At 37.7% G+C, this 21069-nt stretch overlaps 1 protein-coding gene across 1 annotated transcript; it reads left to right on the top strand.

Moving 5' to 3' along the window:
• The first annotated feature begins 14577 nt into the window (after positions 1-14577).
• Positions 14578-18943, top strand: LOC145011842 (disease resistance protein Roq1-like). The gene is made up of 5 exons (XM_078970583.1): positions 14578-15207; positions 15698-16835; positions 16935-17351; positions 17439-18269; positions 18362-18943. Exons 1-4 carry the CDS (start codon positions 14690-14692, stop codon positions 18114-18116), a joined length of 2751 nt encoding a protein of 916 aa, XP_078826709.1. The 5' UTR covers positions 14578-14689; the 3' UTR covers positions 18117-18269; positions 18362-18943.
• The last annotated feature ends 2126 nt before the right edge of the window (positions 18944-21069 follow it).

Genomic DNA, 21069 nt, shown 5'->3' with positions numbered 1-21069 from the left:
TTGAATATTTCAATGGCATGTTTAAATCTCGATATGCCCCTCTTGTTTGTGACTGGGATGCCGAGGATCACAAAGCGGGTGTGAATAACCATGCAAACTACATGGTGCCCTCACATGTTACAATCACCTATTCGATGTGCCGGTAAACCACACACGCTCCACCGAACTATGACAAACATTTAGTCACCCTTTGCTACCTTTTCTTAGAACCATTTAGTGTGCCGGTAAACCACACACGCTCCACTAACGTCTTCGCAAGGGCACAAAGTGTAATTTCATGGAATTGCATCAATTCACTTTTGTCTAAGTAACTAAGATTGGGAATTTGAAAAACATTTAGTTACTTTGTATTTCATTATACTTATAATGGAAGGTTTCGTCCTATCCTACCCGTTCGGCTAACGACCCTCCACTAGTCAAGAGTGCGGTGGGTAAGAGTGGATACCCATTCAATCGCCATTTTATAGGCAATTTCCTTAAACACCCCTTATAGACCAGCTTCGTGAATGAGGCCTACTAACGGTAAGACTGACTTTTACTCATATATATATATATATATATATATATATATATATATATATATATATATATATATATATATATATAATGTTATACTTTTAATGTTATATATAGTATAGGGTGTATTTTATACTTTTAAAATACTATATGGTTAACTTTAAGAATTATACTTTTAATTCAATTAAATTGTTAACCTAAACTTTTATGGATTTATTAAACCTCTTTTAATTATACTCCTTAATTAATTAATAAAACCATAAGGGTGTGATTTGAACTTTTCAAAACATTACTAGGGTTTTAGAATTTAACATTCCTAATTAAACTTTTAATCAACTTTTAAATTCCAAAACTTGAGGGCAAATTTTGAAACATTTCAAAACATTAGGGTTTTAACTATTTAAATTTCAAAACATCAAAACTTTTGGGTTCAAATTTAAACTATAAAACCTAAAGGGAAAATATGAAACTTTTCATAACAACAAGGATCAAATAACAAATAATCTAAACTAACATTTAATTACATAATTATCCATATTTGATTTGTTTAATGATTTCTTGCAAAACAATTTATCAATTTACTCAAAATAATTAATCAATTATCTTATAAGGAAACAATTATCTTATTAATTGATAATTATCTTTAATTAGATCAAGAATATAGTCATATATATCATAAAATCGGATTTATATTGATCTAACATGATAAGGTAACTATCCATATGCAAAAATAGCAAGAAATCCCAAGATAAGCATTATCTGACGAGTTAACTCGTCGAGTCTGCATGGACTCGGCGAGTTCAGCCATGGACTCGGCGAGTCCAGCCTCTAAAATCCAAAAAATCGAGTTTTCCAGTTATACAATGCATCAATACAATTGAAACCAAGCTAGGATCTGATACCACTGATGGGTTTTGGTCATAAGACATCCTATGTGCTCATACAAACCTAATGCTTGGATCTAGGTTTCTCTATTGTACATGCTTTGAATCCAAGACTATAAACCCTAATTCTAGCATGCAAGTAATCATATTAATATGTAATTAGGTTTAAGATCATACCTTGATTGTTATGTAGCAATAACAATCCCAATTCCTCCTTGAATTGACTTTGGAAGGCTTAGAGTCACAAGTGTCACTCCTCTAATGGCTCACAAACACCATAAGCAAGAGGATGAAGAGGAGAGAGGTTGGAGGCTGCCAAAAACGTGTGTAAACCCTTACAAGAAGCTTAGCCATGTTTTTGAGCCTTAAGGGGTCTTTATATACTTGGGCTATTAGGGTTATCTAACAAGGAAACCCTAATTTGGATACTTAAGCCCTAAGCAACCCATAGAGTCCTTTTAATCAAGCCCTTGGACGATATCCTTATGGGCTTCCCCATAGAATCCGTCCAACCCTTGATACAAGGCAATCCATGGCCCAAATTGCAATTATCCTATAATTACAATTCCAGTCCCTTAAGTTTAATTAATCTCTTTTAGTCACAAAACTAATTACCAATTAATTATTGACTAATATTAATTAAACAATATGATTTCTCCTTTAATATATTATTCTCATAATACATTAATAAATCATATTTAATCCTTACTCTCCATAAATCATCCTATCAAGTTGCTTTGGTGAAGGCAACCCAAAAGGACCATGCACCATCGGGTCAAGTACATACCAAAATAGTTATGGACTTAGACACTAATCCAACAGATTGGGCCGGTGTAACACCCATAAAAATCAAGCCAATTTAAAACTTTTTCAAAATCCAAAAGCCATTAGTTATTCCAAAATGTTTTCAAAATAGTTTAATATCAAAGTATCCCAGAAACCATAAGTCCAAAACATAAGGATGTGTACGGTCACGCCTTCACCTTGCCGAGACATCTGCAACACCTGAAACAATAAACTGAAACCGTAAGCACAAAGCTTAGTGAGTTCCCCTAAAATACCCATACACAAAAATACACATATAATCACAAACAACATACTATGGGTCCAGTCAACCATCAGGTTGGAATACCCCAGGCCTTTAACCATCCAGTTGGAATGCCAACATACTATGAGTCCAATCATCCATCGGGATGGAATACCCCAGGCTTGTTGATCGTTGCATGAAGCAACCCAATCTCACCGTATACAATGACAAATATGTCGGATCCAATCAACCATCAGGTTGGAATACCCTAGGCCCAATCAACCTCCGGGTCCAGTCATCCATCCGGATGGAATACCCCAAGTTGGAATGCCAATATATATATATATATATATATATATATATATATATATATATATATATATATATATATATATATATATATATATATATATATATATAACAGGTCCAGTCATCCTCGGGATGGAATATCCTCGGCCCACAACCATCTGGTTGGAATGCCCATATAGTACGAGTCCAATCATCCTCAGGATGGAATACTCACGGCCCATAACCATAAGGTTGGAGTGCCCAGGTCTATTGGCTCTCACACAAAGTAGATAAGCCTCAACCACTAATCAAACATGTACACATATATCATATAATCACATAACAATCTATTAAGACAACATACTAGGGTCCACTCATCCCCGGGATGGAATACCCTCAGCTACCAATCAAGCATGAGCGTATATAACATGTAACCACATAATAGTCTACAGGCAGTCAAACCGACCTACAGATCATTAAACAATCTTAGGTTAAAGGATTCGACTCCACAACAGTTAGAATCAAATGATAGTTGCGAAGCAGAACCCAACCCTTCATCCTAAGATCTTTTAAACCGTGTAAACTAGCATGCACTGATAATCATACAGATCTAATAGATCGCTAATCATAACATCATCCTAAAACCAGGGTACATATTTAACGTAACATCATGACACATAATGGGCCAAAACCCAACATATAACTCAATTTTCCAACCCAAGGTCCAACTCACACTCCAAAGTCCCTATGACATCCCCAAAATCACGGCCAGAAAAGACCGATTTCATTTATGCTTTTTTAAAATAATTTCAGAGTAAATCCTTTTGATTTAAAAGTGTTGCGGAATTTGTTCCCAAAACAAAACATGATAAAATAATATTTATCAAAGCATTTCATCAAGAGATGCATTTTCGTTATATAATTAAAACTCGGGGTGTCATGTTCCGATACAGACCATAAAGCATAAACGATAACATTACAAGTCATTCAACAAATATATACATATACAGACTTGTAAACAAAACAACTCGATGATTCATCCATCTTACGCCCTTGCGCCACTTCCTGTAATACAAATAAAACTGAGTGGGTCAGGCTTGGGAGCCCGGTGAGCATATAGGGTTTTCAACCCACAATAAATAAATTATATTTAATTTCACCAACCAATCACTATCTAATCTAGGATTTTCATCGGGACGGACATTACTGCTAAGGGGTTTCCTCAACAATAGATATCCTAAAGGCAACCATGAGGGGGATAGAGTACACCGGTGAACACATCGTTCACAACACCTATAGGTTATGAAGCTGCTAGCGTTCCACGAGACTGTCTAGAAGGAGTCTGTGGTCGTTATCCATACTCCGCTGAATAACTAGGTCAACAACAACAACATCGATGCCTCTCATCTGTTTATTACACACCAACTATCTACCCATTTTCTACCCAACATATTACTAGATAAAAATATATATTTTTATACATAGTTTAAAACCTGTATAACATTTTCATCCAATACATATTTCACATAACAGATGAGGCATACCCACATAACACGTATTTCATATAAAACAAATCAGATCTATGAGATTGAAGAGAGTGAATATACATTCACGTACATAACAACAAAATTATACACATAACACGTATTTCGTATAAAATACTTCATAATTATGCGTTAGAAGAAAGTAACTACACACTCACTTGATCAGAAGATGATCGGATAGCACTACGGCTTGCAGAAGTAGTAATCCTCAGCAGATCTGGAAGATCTCTACAAAAATCGAACTTCTCGCGGACAAAGCTTCGGCTCGGAAATCGCACTTCTCGGGATCTTCGGGGCTTCGAAACTTGCTTCGGGGCTCGGGAATATTACCGGGGCTTCGGGGTACTTATGGCACGCAAATCGAGGTAAAACGGGAGAGAGAAGAGAGAAAAATAGCAAAAGAACTCGGCAACCTCGCATCCTATTTATAGGAGCTAGGCCTTGGGTTTACGCGGGGCGTACGCCTAAGTTCGTAAGCGCATGCGTCATCCGAAGAACTCGAGTGCGAGTGTCGACATACCTTGGGTACACGGGGCGTACACGAGTACGCGGGGCGTACTTCGGATGAGTCCGATGACTCATCTTCGGATAATACCAGGATTTAATAATTAAATTTAATTATTAATTATTTAATAAACTTCGAAAATTCATATCTTCTTCATATGAACTCCGTTTTCGACGTTCTTTATATCCACGCGAAGGTGAGACTACGCTCTACATCTTTTGTTTAGACTCCGTTGGCTAATTTTGAGTTTATTTTTATTATTTATTTTTAATAGGCCGGGACAGAAAATTTCGTTATAAATTCATAACTTCTTCGTTTGACGTGCGTTCTCGCCTAACTTTTTATCGCTTCGATACTGACAACGAGATCTTCGATTCTCGTTTAGATCACTAAGTCTAAATATCGCTCTAATGTAAATTTCGCTTTTTACGTGATTCAGCGTTGCCGGTTCTATCGCGAAACTTCGATAGGTCATAACTTCTTCGTTATAACTCGGATTTCGGCATTCTTTATATCTTCGGAAACCTTGTTTCAACTACTACAACATTATCCAAATATATCAAGTTTGTTTTACACTTAAATTTTTGTCGCTTATTTTTATTATTAATTAATCAAACCACATAATTAAGCAATTAAACACAAAACACATAATACTCAAATAATATACTTCTATTATTTCAAAACGGGTTACAAAGGTTAAGCTAGACTATTATATCATCATTAATGACGGGTCCAAAAACAAAGGCATTACAATTCTCTCCACGTTAGAATGATTCCGTCCCCGGAATCACACATCAACAAACAAATGCGGATAGCGACCCATCATGTCACTCTCCGTCTCCCAGGTGAGATTCGGCCCATTTGTGTGTTTCCATCGGACAAGCACTAACTCGACCATCTTGCATCGCAACTTCTTAGTCTTTCGGTCAACAATTGCCTCTATTCTTCAATCAACCTTTTGTTCTCATCGATTCTCAACTCCGAAAGTGGAATCATGTCGGGAACTTCCCCCGTGAACTTCCGTAAATAACACACATGAAAAGTGTTATGAATTCCATTCAGTTCTTCTGGTAGTTCGAGCTTGTAAGCTTGGTTCCCAATCCTCTGAAGAACTTTAAACGGTCCAATAAACCTTGGACTTAATTTTCCCCTTTTTCCAAATCTTATAAGTCCCTTCCACGGCGAGACTTTAAGCAAAACCGAATCCCCAACTTCAAAAGTCATCGGTCTTTGCTTTTTGTCAGCATAGCTCTTTTGACGATCCTGAGCCGCTAACACTCTTTCCCTAATTATTTTCAACTTTTCAGCAGTTTGATGAACCAACTCCGGTCCCATAAACTGCTTTTCCCCAACCTCAAGCCAACAAGACGGCGTACGACACTTTTGTCCATACAAAGCTTGGTAAGGTGCCATCTTAATGCTCGAGTGAAAACTATTATTATAGGAAAATTCTACCAATGGTAAATGTTCATCCCAATTATCTAGGAATTCCAAGGTACATGCTCTCAGCCTATCTTCAAGTGTTTGTATCGTTCTTTCACTCTGACCATCAGTCTACAGATGGTAAGCTGTATTTAAACATAACTTGGTACCCATTTCCTCTTGTAGACTTTTCCAAAACCTTGAGGTGAAACAGCTATCACGATCCGATACAATCGTTAACGGAACACCGTGAAGCCTCACAATTTCCTTCACGTAAGAATTTGCAAGCTTTTCCATAGACCATTTCTCATTGGCTGCTATGAAATGCGCACTTTTAGTGAATCGATCAATGACCATCCATATCATGTCGTGACTATTCTTTGTTCTGGGCAGTTTAGTGACAAAATCCATAGCAATGTCTTCCCACTTACCCATAGGTACAGACAATGGTTCTAAACACCCGTATGGTTTCTGATGTTGTGTCTTGACTCTTGCACAAGTCACACACTCAGCCACATACTTTGCAACATCAAGCTTCATCGTTGGCCACCAGTAGTAGGGTTTTAGGTCCCTATACATTTTAGTGCTACCGGGATGAATCGAGTACATGGTTTTGTGAGCTTCTTCCATCAAAATATCTCTGATTCCTCCTGTCTTAGGTATCCAAATCCGATCTTGGAACACCTTCAGTCCATGACTGTTTACACCGAACACCAACGTTTTGCCCAAACGTTCCTTCTTTCGGTCATTCTTTTCAGAAGCTTCCTCTTGAGCTTTCTTTATACTTTCCACAATGGTCGAGACAACTTCAATTCTCAACGCTCTTGGCCTTTTCCTTTCAAGATTGACTTTCCGACTGAGAGCATCAGCAACAATATTAGCTTTACCGGGATGGTAAAGTATCTCACAGTCGTAGTCCTTGAGTAATTCCAGCCAGCGTCGTTGCCTCATATTCAATTCCTTCTGATTAAAGAGATATTGGAGACTCTTACGATCAGTGAAAAGTTTGCACTTCGTGCCATAGAGGTAATGCCTCCATATTTCAGAGCAAAAACTACCGCTGCCAACTCCAAATCATGAGTCGGGTAATTCTTTTCATGCTCCTTCAGTTGTCGAGACGCATATGCTATCACCTTTTCTCTTTGGGTTAAAACACAACCCAATCCAACACCAGACGCATCGCTATAAACAACAAAGTCTTCAACTCCATCGGGTAGAGAAAGTATTGGTGCCTCGCATAGCTTCTTCTTTAGCTTCTCGAATGCTTCTTTATGCTTCTCACTCCAAGCATAAGTAGCTCCTTTGTGGGCCAAAGCTGTCAACGGAGTAGCAATCGAAGAAAAACCTTGGATAAACCTTCGGTAATATCCGACTAATCCTAAAAATCTTCGGATCTATGTGGGACTTTTCGGTTGTTCCCACTTCATTACAGCTTCAATCTTTGCTGGATCAACCATTATCCCTTCTTGGTTGACCACGTGACCCAAGAATTGGACTTCACGAATCCAAAAATCACATTTCGAGAACTTAGCATACAACGTCTCCTTCTTCAAGACTTCTAACACTTCTCGCAAGTGTCTGTCATGCTCCTCCTGGATTTTTGAGTAAATCAGAATGTCGTCTATGAACACTATCGCATATTTATCAAGGAACGGATTACAAACCCTATTCATTAAATCCATGAATGCTGCGGGAGCATTGGTTAGTCCAAACGACATAACCAAGAACTCGTAGTGTCCATATCTAGTTCTGAATGCAGTCTTCTCGATGTCTTGCTCTCTTACTTTTAGATGATGATATCCTGACCTTAGGTCGATCTTCGAGAAATAGCTCGAACCTTGCAATTGATCAAATAGGTCATCAATCCTTGGCAACGGATATCTATTCTTTATTGTTTCCTTGTTCAGCTCTCTGTAATCAATGCACATTCTCATACTTCCATCTTTCTTCTTCACGAATAACACCGGAGCTCCCCAGGGCGATGAACTAGGTCTAATGAAACCTTTGTCCAATAACTCCTGAAGTTGCATCATTAGCTCCTTCATCTCCGTCGGTGCTAATCAATAAGGTGCTTTTGCTATTGACGTGGTTCCTGGTAACAAGTCAATTCTGAACTCCACTTGTCTATCAGGCTGTAATCCAGGAAGATCTTCGGGAAATACTTCCGGATAATCACACACCACTGGAATACTCTGCATCACCTTCTTTTCCTTCTTAGCATCAATTACGAATGCTAAATATGATGTACATCCCTTGATCAAACACTTTCTGGCTTTCATTAGGGAAATGATTCCAGAATTCACTCGGCATTTGTCCCCATACACCATAAACGATTCCTTCCCAAGCGGGTTCACTTTCACTATCTTCTTCTTGCACAAAATCTCGGCGTCATTGGCACTAAGCCAATCCATTCCCAAAACGATGTCGAAACCGTTAAGTTCGATGGGCAATAATTCCTCGTGGAACTTATTCCCATTCAGATCGATTAAGATGTTTTTCATACGATGGATAACAAGTACAAACTTGCCACTAGCAACTTCGACTAATAAAGCATTATCTAGCCTATCAACAGGCAAAGCTAGTTTTCTACCAAATTCATGCGATATAAAGGAATAGTTGGCTCCAGAATCAAATAAAATTTGGACAGGCAATTTGTTTACAAGAAAGGTACCTGAAGCGACATCAGCTTCATCTTTAGCAGCTTCCAGTGTCATCTGGAATGCTCTCGCCTTTGGCTTTGGCGGAATGTTGGGTCTAGCTGCCTCCTTCTTCTTCGGGCAGTCCCTCGACATGTGTCCCTCCTCACCACAACCATAACAAACTTTCTTAGTGAGGGTACATTCATTGGCATAGTGACATGGCTTTCCACACTTGTAACATGTGGCCACTACCTCACATTTTCCATGATGCTTCTTCTTACATTTGTCGCACCATTTCGCTTCTCCTCCACTTCCCCTCGAACCAGACTTCGAGAACTTGTTTTTCTTATTGGACCCTGAAGTTCCATCGAACTTCCTCTTCTCACCAACTTCTATCCTTTCCAGACCCTTTTCCTTCTGTTTGTTGCTACAGTCGCAACTTTCAAATACCATCTCCATTTCGGAGATCCAATCCGTTATCTCAACAGGCTTTGGGCTCCCAGAAAGACTTGGCGGTTTGGCGCCCAAGAAATTCTTGTACATTTGCCCATCGTTGTTTTTTCTCCTTTCCGGATTGTTCCTTCGTTCTTCTTGAGTCCCAATTTGACTCATAATGCGACTATTGTTCCCTTCCTCCGATTGTTCGGGAATCAATTCAGGTTCCTCAATAGGTATGATAGGTTCGTCCCTATTATTATGCAACATCTATCGCATCTCCTCCCTTTGTTCGGCTAACATAGCCCGAATCATGACTTACACCCCAACCATTGTTATTGGTTCTGGTGTTGCTGCTACAAATGGTATTTGCTCAATCACTGACGGTTGATTCCTGTTTTCATCCGTGTTTCCAACGCCACTCCTTGTTCTCACCATTTTTTTTATCTATACACCGAATAAGGTGAAATTTAGATCTTCATTCACTATAGATATTCAAGTCATCCTTATCACTCCGAAAACGATTACATGCTAGTTCTAATATCGTAGACATACGCTTAGAATCCTAAACACATAAACCTTCAGATCTGGTTGGCAACAAACCGTAGATCCGAACAAATAATATCATATATGGCAACATAAAACATTTAGCACATAAAAGCATTTTAGGCAACTTTCCTAAAATAAACTAGTGCTTGTGTCTAAAACTTAACAGACACACACCTCACAATCTCCACTTAGCATTCTAAGTTTAAGTTTAGAAATCCTACAAATTCCTAGTTCGCTTAAACTAATGCTCTGATACCAACTGTGACATCCCCAAAATCACGGCCAGAAAAGACCGATTTCATTTATGCTTTTTTAAAATAATTTCAGAGTAAATCCTTTTGATTTAAAAGTGTTGCGGAATTTGTTCCCAAAACAAAACATGATAAAATAATATTTATCAAAGCATTTCATCAAGAGATGCATTTTCGTTATATAATTAAAACTTGGGGTGTCATGTTCCGATACAGACCATAAAGCATAAACGATAACATTACAAGTCATTCAACAAATATATACATATACAGACTTGTAAACAAAACAACTCGATGATTCATCCATCTTACGCCCTTGCGCCACTTCCTGTAATACAAATAAAACTGAGTGGGTCAGGCTTGGGAGCCTGGTGAGCATATAGGGTTTTCAACCCACAATAAATAAATTATATTTAATTTCACCAACCAATCACTATCCCGATTACCCATTCCCGTTATCCTCACTTTATGTCCCTAAAACAACATCTATCTCAAGGGATCTAATCTAGGATTTTCATCGGGACGGACATTACTGCTAAGGGGTTTCCTCAACAATAGATATCCTAAAGGCAACCATGAGGGGGATAGAGTACACCGGTGAACACATCGTTCACAACACCTACAGGTTATGAAGCTGCTAGCGTTCCACGAGACTGTCTAGAAGGAGTCTGTGGTCGTTATCCATACTCCGCTGAATAACTAGGTCAACAACAACAACATCGATGCCTCTCATCTGTTTATTACACACCAACTATCTACCCATTTTCTACCCAACATATTACTAGATAAAAATATATATTTTTATACATAGTTTAAAACCTGTATAACATTTTCATCCAATACATATTTCACATAACAGATGAGGCATACCCACATAACACGTATTTCATATAAAACAAATCAGATCTATGAGATTGAAGAGAGTGAATATACATTCACGTACATAACAACAAAATTATACACATAACACGTATTTCGTATAAAATACTTCATAATTATGCGTTAGAAGAAAGTAACTACACACTCACTTGATCAGAAGATGATCGGATAGCACTACGGCTTGCAGAAGTAGTAATCCTCAGCAGATCTGGAAGATCTCTACAAAAATCGAACTTCTCGCGGACAAAGCTTCGGCTCGGAAATCGCACTTCTCGGGATCTTCGGGGCTTCGAAACTTGCTTCGGGGCTCGGGAATATTACCGGGGCTTCGGGGTACTTATGGCACGCAAATCGAGGTAAAACGGGAGAGAGAAGAGAGAAAAATAGCAAAAGAACTCGGCAGCCTCACATCCTATTTATAGGAGCTAGGCCTCGGGTTTACGCGGGGCGTACAAGGGTACGCGGGGCGTACGCCTAAGTTCGTAAGCGCATGCGTCATCTGAAGAACTCGAGTGCGAGTGTCGACATACCTTGGGTACGCGGGGCGTACTTCGGATGAGTCCGATGACTCGTCTTCGGATAATACCGGGATTTAATAATTAAATTTAATTATTAATTATTTAATAAACTTCGAAAATTCATATCTTCTTCATATGAACTACGTTTTCAACGTTCTTTATATCCACGCGAAGGTGAGACTACGCTCTACAACTTTCGTTTAGACTCCATCGACTAATTTTGACTTTATTTTTATTATTTATTTTTAATAGGCCGGGACAGAAAATTTCGTTATAAATTCATAACTTCTTCGTTTGACGTCCGTTTTCGCCTAACTTTTTATCGCTTCGATACTAACAACGAGATCTTCGATTCTCGTTTAGATAACTAAGGCTAAATATCTCTCTAATGTAAATTTCACTTTTTACGTGATTCAGCGTTGCCGGTTCTGTCGCGAAACTTCGACAGGTCATAACTTCTTCGTTATAACTCGGATTTGGGCATTCTTTATATCTTCAGAAACCTTGTTTCAACTACTACAAAATTATCCAAATATATCAAGTTTATTTTACACTTAAATTTTGTCGCTTATTTTTATTCTTAATTAATCAAACCACATAATTAAGCAATTAAGCACAAAACACATAATACTCAAATAATACATTTCTATTATTTCAAAACGGGTTACAAAGGTTAACCTAGACTATTATATCATCATTAATGACAGGCCTAGAAACACAGGCGTTACAGTCCCAATAGTCAAGTAGTGGGCCAAAACCCAACATATAACCCAATTTTCCAAATTAGGCCCAACCCTTGACATGGGCCTTACCTTAAGGCACAACCAGCTATTCTGGTCCAAATACTTGGCATTCCGATGGTGCAATATCTCATAATCATAAAAGGCCCAATTATGGCCCAAGTTTCCAAATTGGGCCCAAGACTCTCACATGGGCCTTATCCTAAAACCCATACAATTATTTAGTCCATTTACTTATTCTTGGAAAGCCCTTTAATAGTCCAATCACCAAAGCCCAATAGAAAGACCCAAGTGAAATTAGGGTTTCCACATGAAATGATGATTAGGGTTAAGTGTTTCTTGCTTAACCCATTAAGGACTTAATCCATTAAGTCCAATATTGCCTTAGGTTAATTTGCCAAAGACTAGTAATTATTATTTTAGGTTTAATAATTAATTCTCGTGCGGTCCCGATCAATCCCAAAATTAGGGTTTCAAGGCATTAGGGTTTTCCAAACCCTAATTAGGGTTTCCAACTCAATTACTAGCCCATTAATCAAATGGTTGAGATTTTAGGTCAATTAGGGCTTCATTGGGCCCATTAGGGTTTCATTGGGCCCACTAGGATTTCATTGGGCCCGTTAGGGTTTCATTGGGCCCACTTTGTCCAAGCATCCCCAAGCGAGTCAAAACGCAAACGAGGCACACCGCCACCTAACACGGCGACAGGTGGCGGCAGCCACCACCTCACGGTGGTGGTTATGAGTTTCCTTTTATTATTCTTATACCAATTACAATACAATTTACAATAATATCGAAATAACACACACACACACTCATAAAATAACATACACACATAGCCACTCTTGTGGTGGCCGGTGGTGGTTCATGGTGGCAGAAGAGCAGCATCCGACCGACAGCCACCATGGTTGGCTACCATGGTAGCTCTAAACGTTTTCCGGCCAAAATAAACACCTTGACCGGATCACCCAAAGGTACACACACAAACCCCGGAACAGCTACACCACCACCCACCTAGTGGTTCACGGTGATGTCAGCAACAACTCTAGTATCCACAACGGCGGGTGGTGGCGGTACAGAAGAGTAAGGAGGTGCCAACTAACGGCGATGTCGACGAAGGTGATTTTGCGATGACAATAGAACGGAAAGGTGGCGGCTAGTTGCTGTGGGACGAGCTCCAAAGCGAGTGGTGGTTGGAATGGTACCGGCAACAACCGAGGGTGGCTGCGTACAGTGATAGAAAAGAGAAGAAGAAGAAGAGGAGAACAACGAAGGTTGGCAGCGACGCAATCGAGTTGGGCTCGTTCACAGCGTCTTCGTCCGCAACAATGGTCCCGGTGGCCTTTGGTTGATCGGAATAGGAAGAAGAAGGTCGGCTTGGCAATGGAGAAAGAGAGGTGACGACTGAAGTGAGTGTCACCGTTTAGGTTAGGGTTAGGTGAATGAAAGGGTTATAAACCCCGTCTACATTCAAACCCTTTTGCCATAAATATGCTTCCAGTCCTTCCTTCCCTTCTTCTTTCAAATTAAGTCCTTAATTTACAATCTAAACCCTCCCTTCTGAAAATCATTACATATCAAGTCAGAATACTTACCATATGGCCCCATAACCATTTTTTTCAACTTAGGCACATAATTCACCCTTTTAGCCCCAACCATCCAAGATCCTTTCAAATTAAGTCCGATATTTATTCTTTAGCCCCCGAAACTAACATTCCGATAATTATTATTTGATTATGGACTACAATAATATATAATAATAATAATAATAATAATAATAATAATAATAATTGCTTCTCGGGGTTCCAGGTTTATTATCTAATTATTATATTTTAAATGGGATGTTACAGCCGGGTATCTGGATGATCAGAGATCGATAGAAGGCTTTGTATATTTCTTGGCACAAATCTCATTTCCTGGTGTCCATGGAAGCAACGAACGGTCTCCTGCTCTTCCACTGAGGCGAAATATGCTAAACTTACTTGGCTTCAGAGCTGGGTGTTAGTACACATGCATCTCCAACACTTTGGTGTGACCATCTTGGTGCTACCTACCTCTCCGCCAATCCAATGTTTCACACTCGCACAAAACACATTGAAATTGATTTTCGGGAAAAGGTCTTTAGAGGTTAACTATGGGTTCAGTTTATTTCCACTAATGATCAAGTGGCTGATGTCTTCACCAAGCTACTACCAACACCAAGGTTTCAATTTCTTCGGTCCAAGCTTCAGGTCGTGTCCCGCCCTTAGCTTGTGGGGGCATATTAAACCAATGTTTAACAATAGTTTATAGTTAAGGGGTTAGTTTGCAAATATGTTTCCTGTATATATCTTTATTCAACGTAATGAGAAAAAGATTACCTTAATCAATTAAGGTTTGATAGAGAAGACCGCAGGGAGGAAAGAAACAGGGGAAATAAGACAACCAAAATCAGAAGCAGCGAAACTGATAATCCCAGGTCATATACACTCTTGTATTTCTTCTCAACTTCCATGGCCATCCTCACTGAATTACCAGAAGAACAAGAAGCGGCAGTAACATATGATGTTTTCCTGAGTTTCAGAGGGAAAGACACTCGACTAGGTTTTATGGATCATCTCTACCAAGCTTTGGTGAACGAAAACATCTCTACCTTTCTTGATGAGGAAGAGGTTGAAACTGGGGAAGAACTTAAACCCGAGCTTGCAAGAGCTATAAAAAGCTCTCGTGCTTCGATAATCGTCTTGTCTAAGAACTACGCATCTTCAACATGGTGTCTGGATGAGCTGGTGATGATCCTTGAGCAACGAAGGGTCTCTGACCATTTTGTTCTCCCCATTTTTTACAGCGTCGAGCCGACAAATATCAGGAAGCATGAAAGCACTTTTGGAGAAGCGTTATTTGAACACAAACAGAGGATTGAGTCCGAAAAGGATGTGGAGAAGAAAACTCAAGGTGCTCGTAAGTTGGAGATGTGGACGAAAGGACTTACAGAGATTGCTGATTTGAAAGGAAAAGATGCAACTGGAAGGTAAAACATTCATATTAAAAATCCCACAATCCATGGGGTTTAGTGTTGGAGTAATTCAAACTCTGGGACAAAAATAATCCAGGGGGTATTTTCATCACCTGATCACGTTTCTTTTTTGAAGGTTTCTAGAACAAAGACCTGCACTTGTTCTATTCTTGCATCTGTGTTTATTTACGATTGAAAGGCTTGGTTCCCAAAGTTTTTTGGTTATCTGTTCTTCCTTTCCTCTCCCCAGTTTTCTGTCCCTTTTGCATACCATTGTGAGATTTAGCTTTTTACCATTGTTGGGATGACAAGCTTTGTGGGGACTAAGCTGTCGAAACAGATACAAAGTGGCTCACCATTATGGTTAAACCGTGTGCATATTTTTATTTCAGTCCCTTAATTTCATATTAATTAAAAGGATGCAAAAGACTAGTTATTGATCAGTTGTATTAATTTGATATATGGGCTTCTGTGTCTTGTTGATCGAATTTGATTCCTTTTTCAGAAGAGAAACGGTGGTGATTGAAGAAGTCGTGAAAGAAATTAGTACTAGACTGGAACTACACTTGCAAAGGAGAATGAGAATCCCACACCTAATTGGGATGGACAATTCTATTAATTCCATCAGTTCCTGGTTAAAAAGAGGATCTTCTGAAATTCTCACAATTTGTGGAATGCCAGGGATCGGAAAAACAACATTGGCAAAACATATGTATTTGTTGCACTGCCATGAATTTGAAACAAGTAGCTTTGTTGAAGCCATTGGAAGAAGATGCGCAGAACATACATTTTCACTATTAGATTTGCAAAAACAGCTTCTTGGAGACATTCTCAAGAAAAGAAAGATTGAAGAAAATAATGCAGATATGTGCACATCTAAGGTTGAAAAGGCATTATCTAGGAAAAAGACATTTTTGGTTCTTGATGATGTTGATAACTTTGAGCAACTGGATGTGTTGATTGGAACAAAAGGTTTTCATCCAGGAGGCAAGATTATAGTAACAACCAAAGATGGGTCCCTAACAGAAAAGTGTTCATTGTTTCGTATGAAATTCCCTCCAAAACATACAAAGCATGCACTTCGTGTCTTAAGTGATACTGAATCTGTGAAACTTTTATGCTGGCATGCGTTTGGAAACAATGATCCCAAGAAAGGTTATGAGAAAGAAGCACAACAACTTGCAGAGTATTGTGGAGGACATCCATTGGCTCTTAAAGTTTTGGGTAGTTCATTAATTAATAAAGATGCATCCATATGGAGTGATGTCCTTGAAATGTTGGAGGCAAAAGGATATTTAACTGATGTACAAGAGAGTATACAAAAGGCTCTGCAAATTAGCTTTGATTCTTTATCAGGGGACTGCAAAGAACTTTTTAAGCACATTGCTTGCTTTTTTGTTGGAAAAGAAAGAGAAGTTACAGAAACAATATTAAAGGAATGTGGGTTTCCAACATCATATGGGATCAACAAGCTCATTGATAGATGTCTTCTCACAATTGGAGGAAGAAATGAGTTGAGGATGCATCAATTGCTTCAAGAGATGGGGAGAGATTTAGTCCGCAAAGAATCACCTGAAAAGCCATGGAAGCGTAGTCGAGTATGGAAACATGAGGAGTCCCTCGATTTGTTGAAAAAGGACAAGGTAAATACAACATATATAGTCATCATGAGTATTCGTTAGCTTTATCGATCATCTTTATAACGAAATGATTAATGTTTGTTTTGATTTTCTTTTTGATAGGGTACCCAAAGAATTCAAGGTCTTATCCTTGACACGAACTTATTGAGAAAGGAGCATAACTTCAAAGATGATGACGTGAACAAGATTTTTAGAGCTGATCAACCAATCCAGATGGTGTATGAATTCTTTTTAAGGATTTGGTTGTTTTTTGCTCGGCTTCTCCTAATGCTTTCATCTTCTCATTGCAAAAAAGTGGAATTAAGAACAGATGCATTAAGAAAGATGGATAAGCTAAAGCTGCTCCAACTCAATCATGTCAAAATCGACGGTTCTTACAAGAATTTTCCAAAAGGTTTAAGGTGGTTGTGCATGCATGGATTCCATTCAAAATTCATACCTTCAGACTTACCAATGGAAAATTTGGTTGCTCTTGACATGTCTTACAGTAATCTGACACAGCTTTGGAAGAAGCCCAAGGTATGAAATTAAAGCTTTTACTTAAATTTTTAGACAATTAATATCTTCGTTACAATATTCTTGATTCGAGGATATCCAATGCAACAGCTTCTTGGGTCATTGAAGATTCTTAATCTGAGTTATTGCAAGATTGTTAGAGTTGAAGGCTTCTCTTGGCTACCTGCACTTGAGAGGTTGATTCTTATAAACTGTAAAAGCTTGGTTCATGTGTGTGAGTCAATTGGCGGATGTGATGGCCTTGTTATTCTTGACTTGAGCTACTGCAATAATCTTAGTAATGTTCCAATTAGCATCAGCAAGTTAAAGAAGATTAAACGTCTATCACTAAACGGTTGCTTAGGTGCTAGTGAGTTTCTAATGCGGATGAAGGATATGGAGTCATATGCATCTTCCTCTTCTATTGGAGAATTTTTACCGAAAACTCCAAAATCATTTTTAGTACCCTCATTAGTAACCTTATCACTTATAGGCAATAATTTATCTAACGAATCCTTTCCGAAGGACTTCAGTAGCATGTCAATGTTGAAGACATTATATCTAAATAAGAATCCAATTGATTCCCTGCCTGATTGTGTGAGAAGCCTTAGCAAGCTTGAGGAACTCCATGTTGGAGAATGTTGGATGTTGAAGTCGGTATTGTGCCCTCCACCTACAATCCAATATTTGTGGGCTGACGATTGTCCATCACTTATTAAAATAACATTCCCTCAAGAAATGTCATCACCACCATTTCTGGATAATTTTGGCGCAGAGTCATTGAGCTAAATTGAAGGCAGAATAAAAATTCAAGATATAGCAGAAATTGATGAGCAGATCTTATGCAGCTTAGGGTGGACAAATTTACAACATTTGAAAGATCAGAAGATACGGATACAGGATTCATACTGATTTTCTCCTCCAAAGAAAGACCCAGTCCAGGTATCCTCTTTCTTTTGCTCTGTTTCTATGGATCTCACAGACACATACACTAATATGCTTAAAATTCATACAATCTAATGTTTTAATTGAAGCTGCTTTACGAATTTGGAATATTTAGCACATGTTTTCCTGGGAAAGCAGTTCCAGATTGGCTACCTCATAAAAGCAAGGGTTCATCAATATCAATGTCAATAGCCAGTGTCTTCAATGAATAAAAAGCTACAAGGAATAAATATAAGCTTTGTGCAAACAGGAAAGATAGGTCATTTAAGCATAAAAGTAGAGAACGTGACAACAAATCGCACCTGGATATATTATGGTCATATATTTGCTGTTCCAGAAACTGATGAAGATATAGTATGGTTAAGTCATTGGATGTTTGGGGATAATGAGATTAAAAATGGTGATGAAATTGGTGTTACAATATTAAAAGGAAGGGGAGGTGATAGAGTAATGGTAAGAGAGTGTGCAATCAGTCCAGTGTATAATAATATTGATAAGGACAATAATGAAGAAGATCCTTTGAGTTATTACAAGTCATGGAAATATATTATTGGTGGTGATCTGTCTGCTTTCCAATTATCCTCAGGAGATTACTTTCTAAGCAATTATGGTTTTATTTATCATACCCTTGTATTTAAAAGACCTCTGCTATTATAAACTAATTTTCTAAAGGTACACACTTAATTTAAAAATATTTTTCCATTTCCAAATTTTAATAGGCAAACTAATGAGATTAATTATTGCTCCTTAACATTGAATATTGATGAACTTGCAGATCATGAGTGTTTGTATTAACTGTTGGGTTAATCCAGAAAATACGACGCAGGGTTATTTTCGGAAGTTTTTTTATTTAATAGTTTTTCTTCCAGTTTTTATTTAATAGGACTCCTTTATTTAATATTTCTGTTATTGAATCAGCCCTTTTGAGGCAAGTCGCTCTCAACCTATTTGCAGGCTTTCCTTTGTTTTATAAAGTTTTCTGTTGAGTCTAAATAGATTAATAACAAATGAAAGACCTTATTAAGTTATTATCTTTCCTTCTTTTTCTTTTCCCATCTATGGATATGCTTATATTATCACGACCTAAGAAAAGAAAATTAGATACAGAGAAGCAAATGGGCCTTAATTAAAAGAATAAGATCCTCCTACCTTGGACATAGAAGGGCAATATAACTGTATTACAATTTTCAACAAATGATGGAAATTTTCAAATTTGAGGCCTCGGCATTACATTTCTTATTTCCAATTGTTAATAACAAATGGGCCTTAATTAGAATGGCCTTAATCAATTTTATTTCCCATAAGATGTCTATACTTCAAAAATGAAACAAAAACTAAAATACAACATTTTGTCAGACTATTAACTAAGAAAAATATTTACACTTTCACTATTTATAAAACTCCAACACAAACTCGACCTCAATTTGATATAAGGGTCATCCTTCCACCTGTAAAGTAAGAAAAAAAGAGATACATTGTAATTTATTCACTCCAAATTTGCCACAAAACATACCTGATGTGGTGGAAATGTGGTTATATTTATAATTTTAAACAAAAAGAACATATACCTGATATCATATCAGTGCACTTATCAGGTATCCTCAAAGCCGAATCTTTATTCAGGTATTCTGTTTTCAGCAACTGAAATTAATAAATAAATAAATAAATAGCAACCTACCTTCACTTAGTTGCTCATTTTATCATCACAGATTTTGTGTTGAAAGGTATATGGATCAGAATCATGTCAAGAATTAATCACCTTCAACTCAGGCTCTTACTCGGTAACTAAACCACAAACTTTTCTTTCAATGGGTCGATTTGGGTTAAATTGAAAAAAATTATGTGAAGAAAGTGAGTGTGATAAAATGCTTACAATAACATAAATCCGTTCACTGAGAAAATAATATTATATTGCACCAAAGACCTGTTCTAAAAGTTATCAGGCTTTTTCAGGGGTATTGCGGTTGTTGTATTGGTTCGGGGATACAAGACAGGCGCTCATGTCATGGTTAAAACAAGTTACATTCTTAATGAATCGACTCATCATTCTGGAGTAAAAAGTGTGTATATTGGTAAATAGCAAGCTTTTGGTGTAAAATAATATTTGATTAGTAGTTTAGTCTACATTTCTTTTCATTACGTATCATCATTATTTGTCTACAATTTCATCACATTTAAACACACCTCGTATGTTAGAGCTCATTTGAGAGTTTTTGGTGGATCCACACAAAATAGAAACAACTTAGTTGGATCGTTGCCCATTAATTAATGATTAAATAAACAAAACATAAATTCCAACTTAGTTGGATCATCATTTGGGTTCAATTGGTTGGTGGCCAACAGAAGGCTTTGCGTTTGATGCTGACGTGGCAATCCGTGTCTGCGTGTCGTGTATTCGTGTTAGACACGAATTTACACGACACAAATTTGTTAAATACGAACACGACACGAATTATAAAACGTGTTTGGGGTATCAAACACGAACACGACACGTAAAAAAATCGTGTGACACGTGATACGACAGGAATAGATATGTTTTTTTTATCCGTGTTACACGTAAACACGAATAAACACGTTTTTAATTACTTTTTTTAAGCTAGGGATATAAACTAATTATTGAATTTTATGTAAATGGTCCCTAACATATTATAAATATAAAATTTAACCCTAAAATATATACGTGTATATACATGTTTGTATGAGTTTGTACGTGTCACGTGTCAACATGAATTTGTATCATGTCTTATACGTATCTAAATAGGTAAATTCATGATTGACACGTGTAAGACACAAAACA

The sequence above is a fragment of the Lactuca saligna genome, chromosome 8, assembly GCF_052625555.1.
Source record: "Lactuca saligna cultivar CGN05327 chromosome 8, ASM5262555v1, whole genome shotgun sequence".
Classification (NCBI taxonomy): Eukaryota; Viridiplantae; Streptophyta; class Magnoliopsida; order Asterales; family Asteraceae; genus Lactuca; species Lactuca saligna.
Note: the sequence above shows the minus strand (reverse complement) of the source record. Positions and strands in the feature narration are given on the sequence as shown.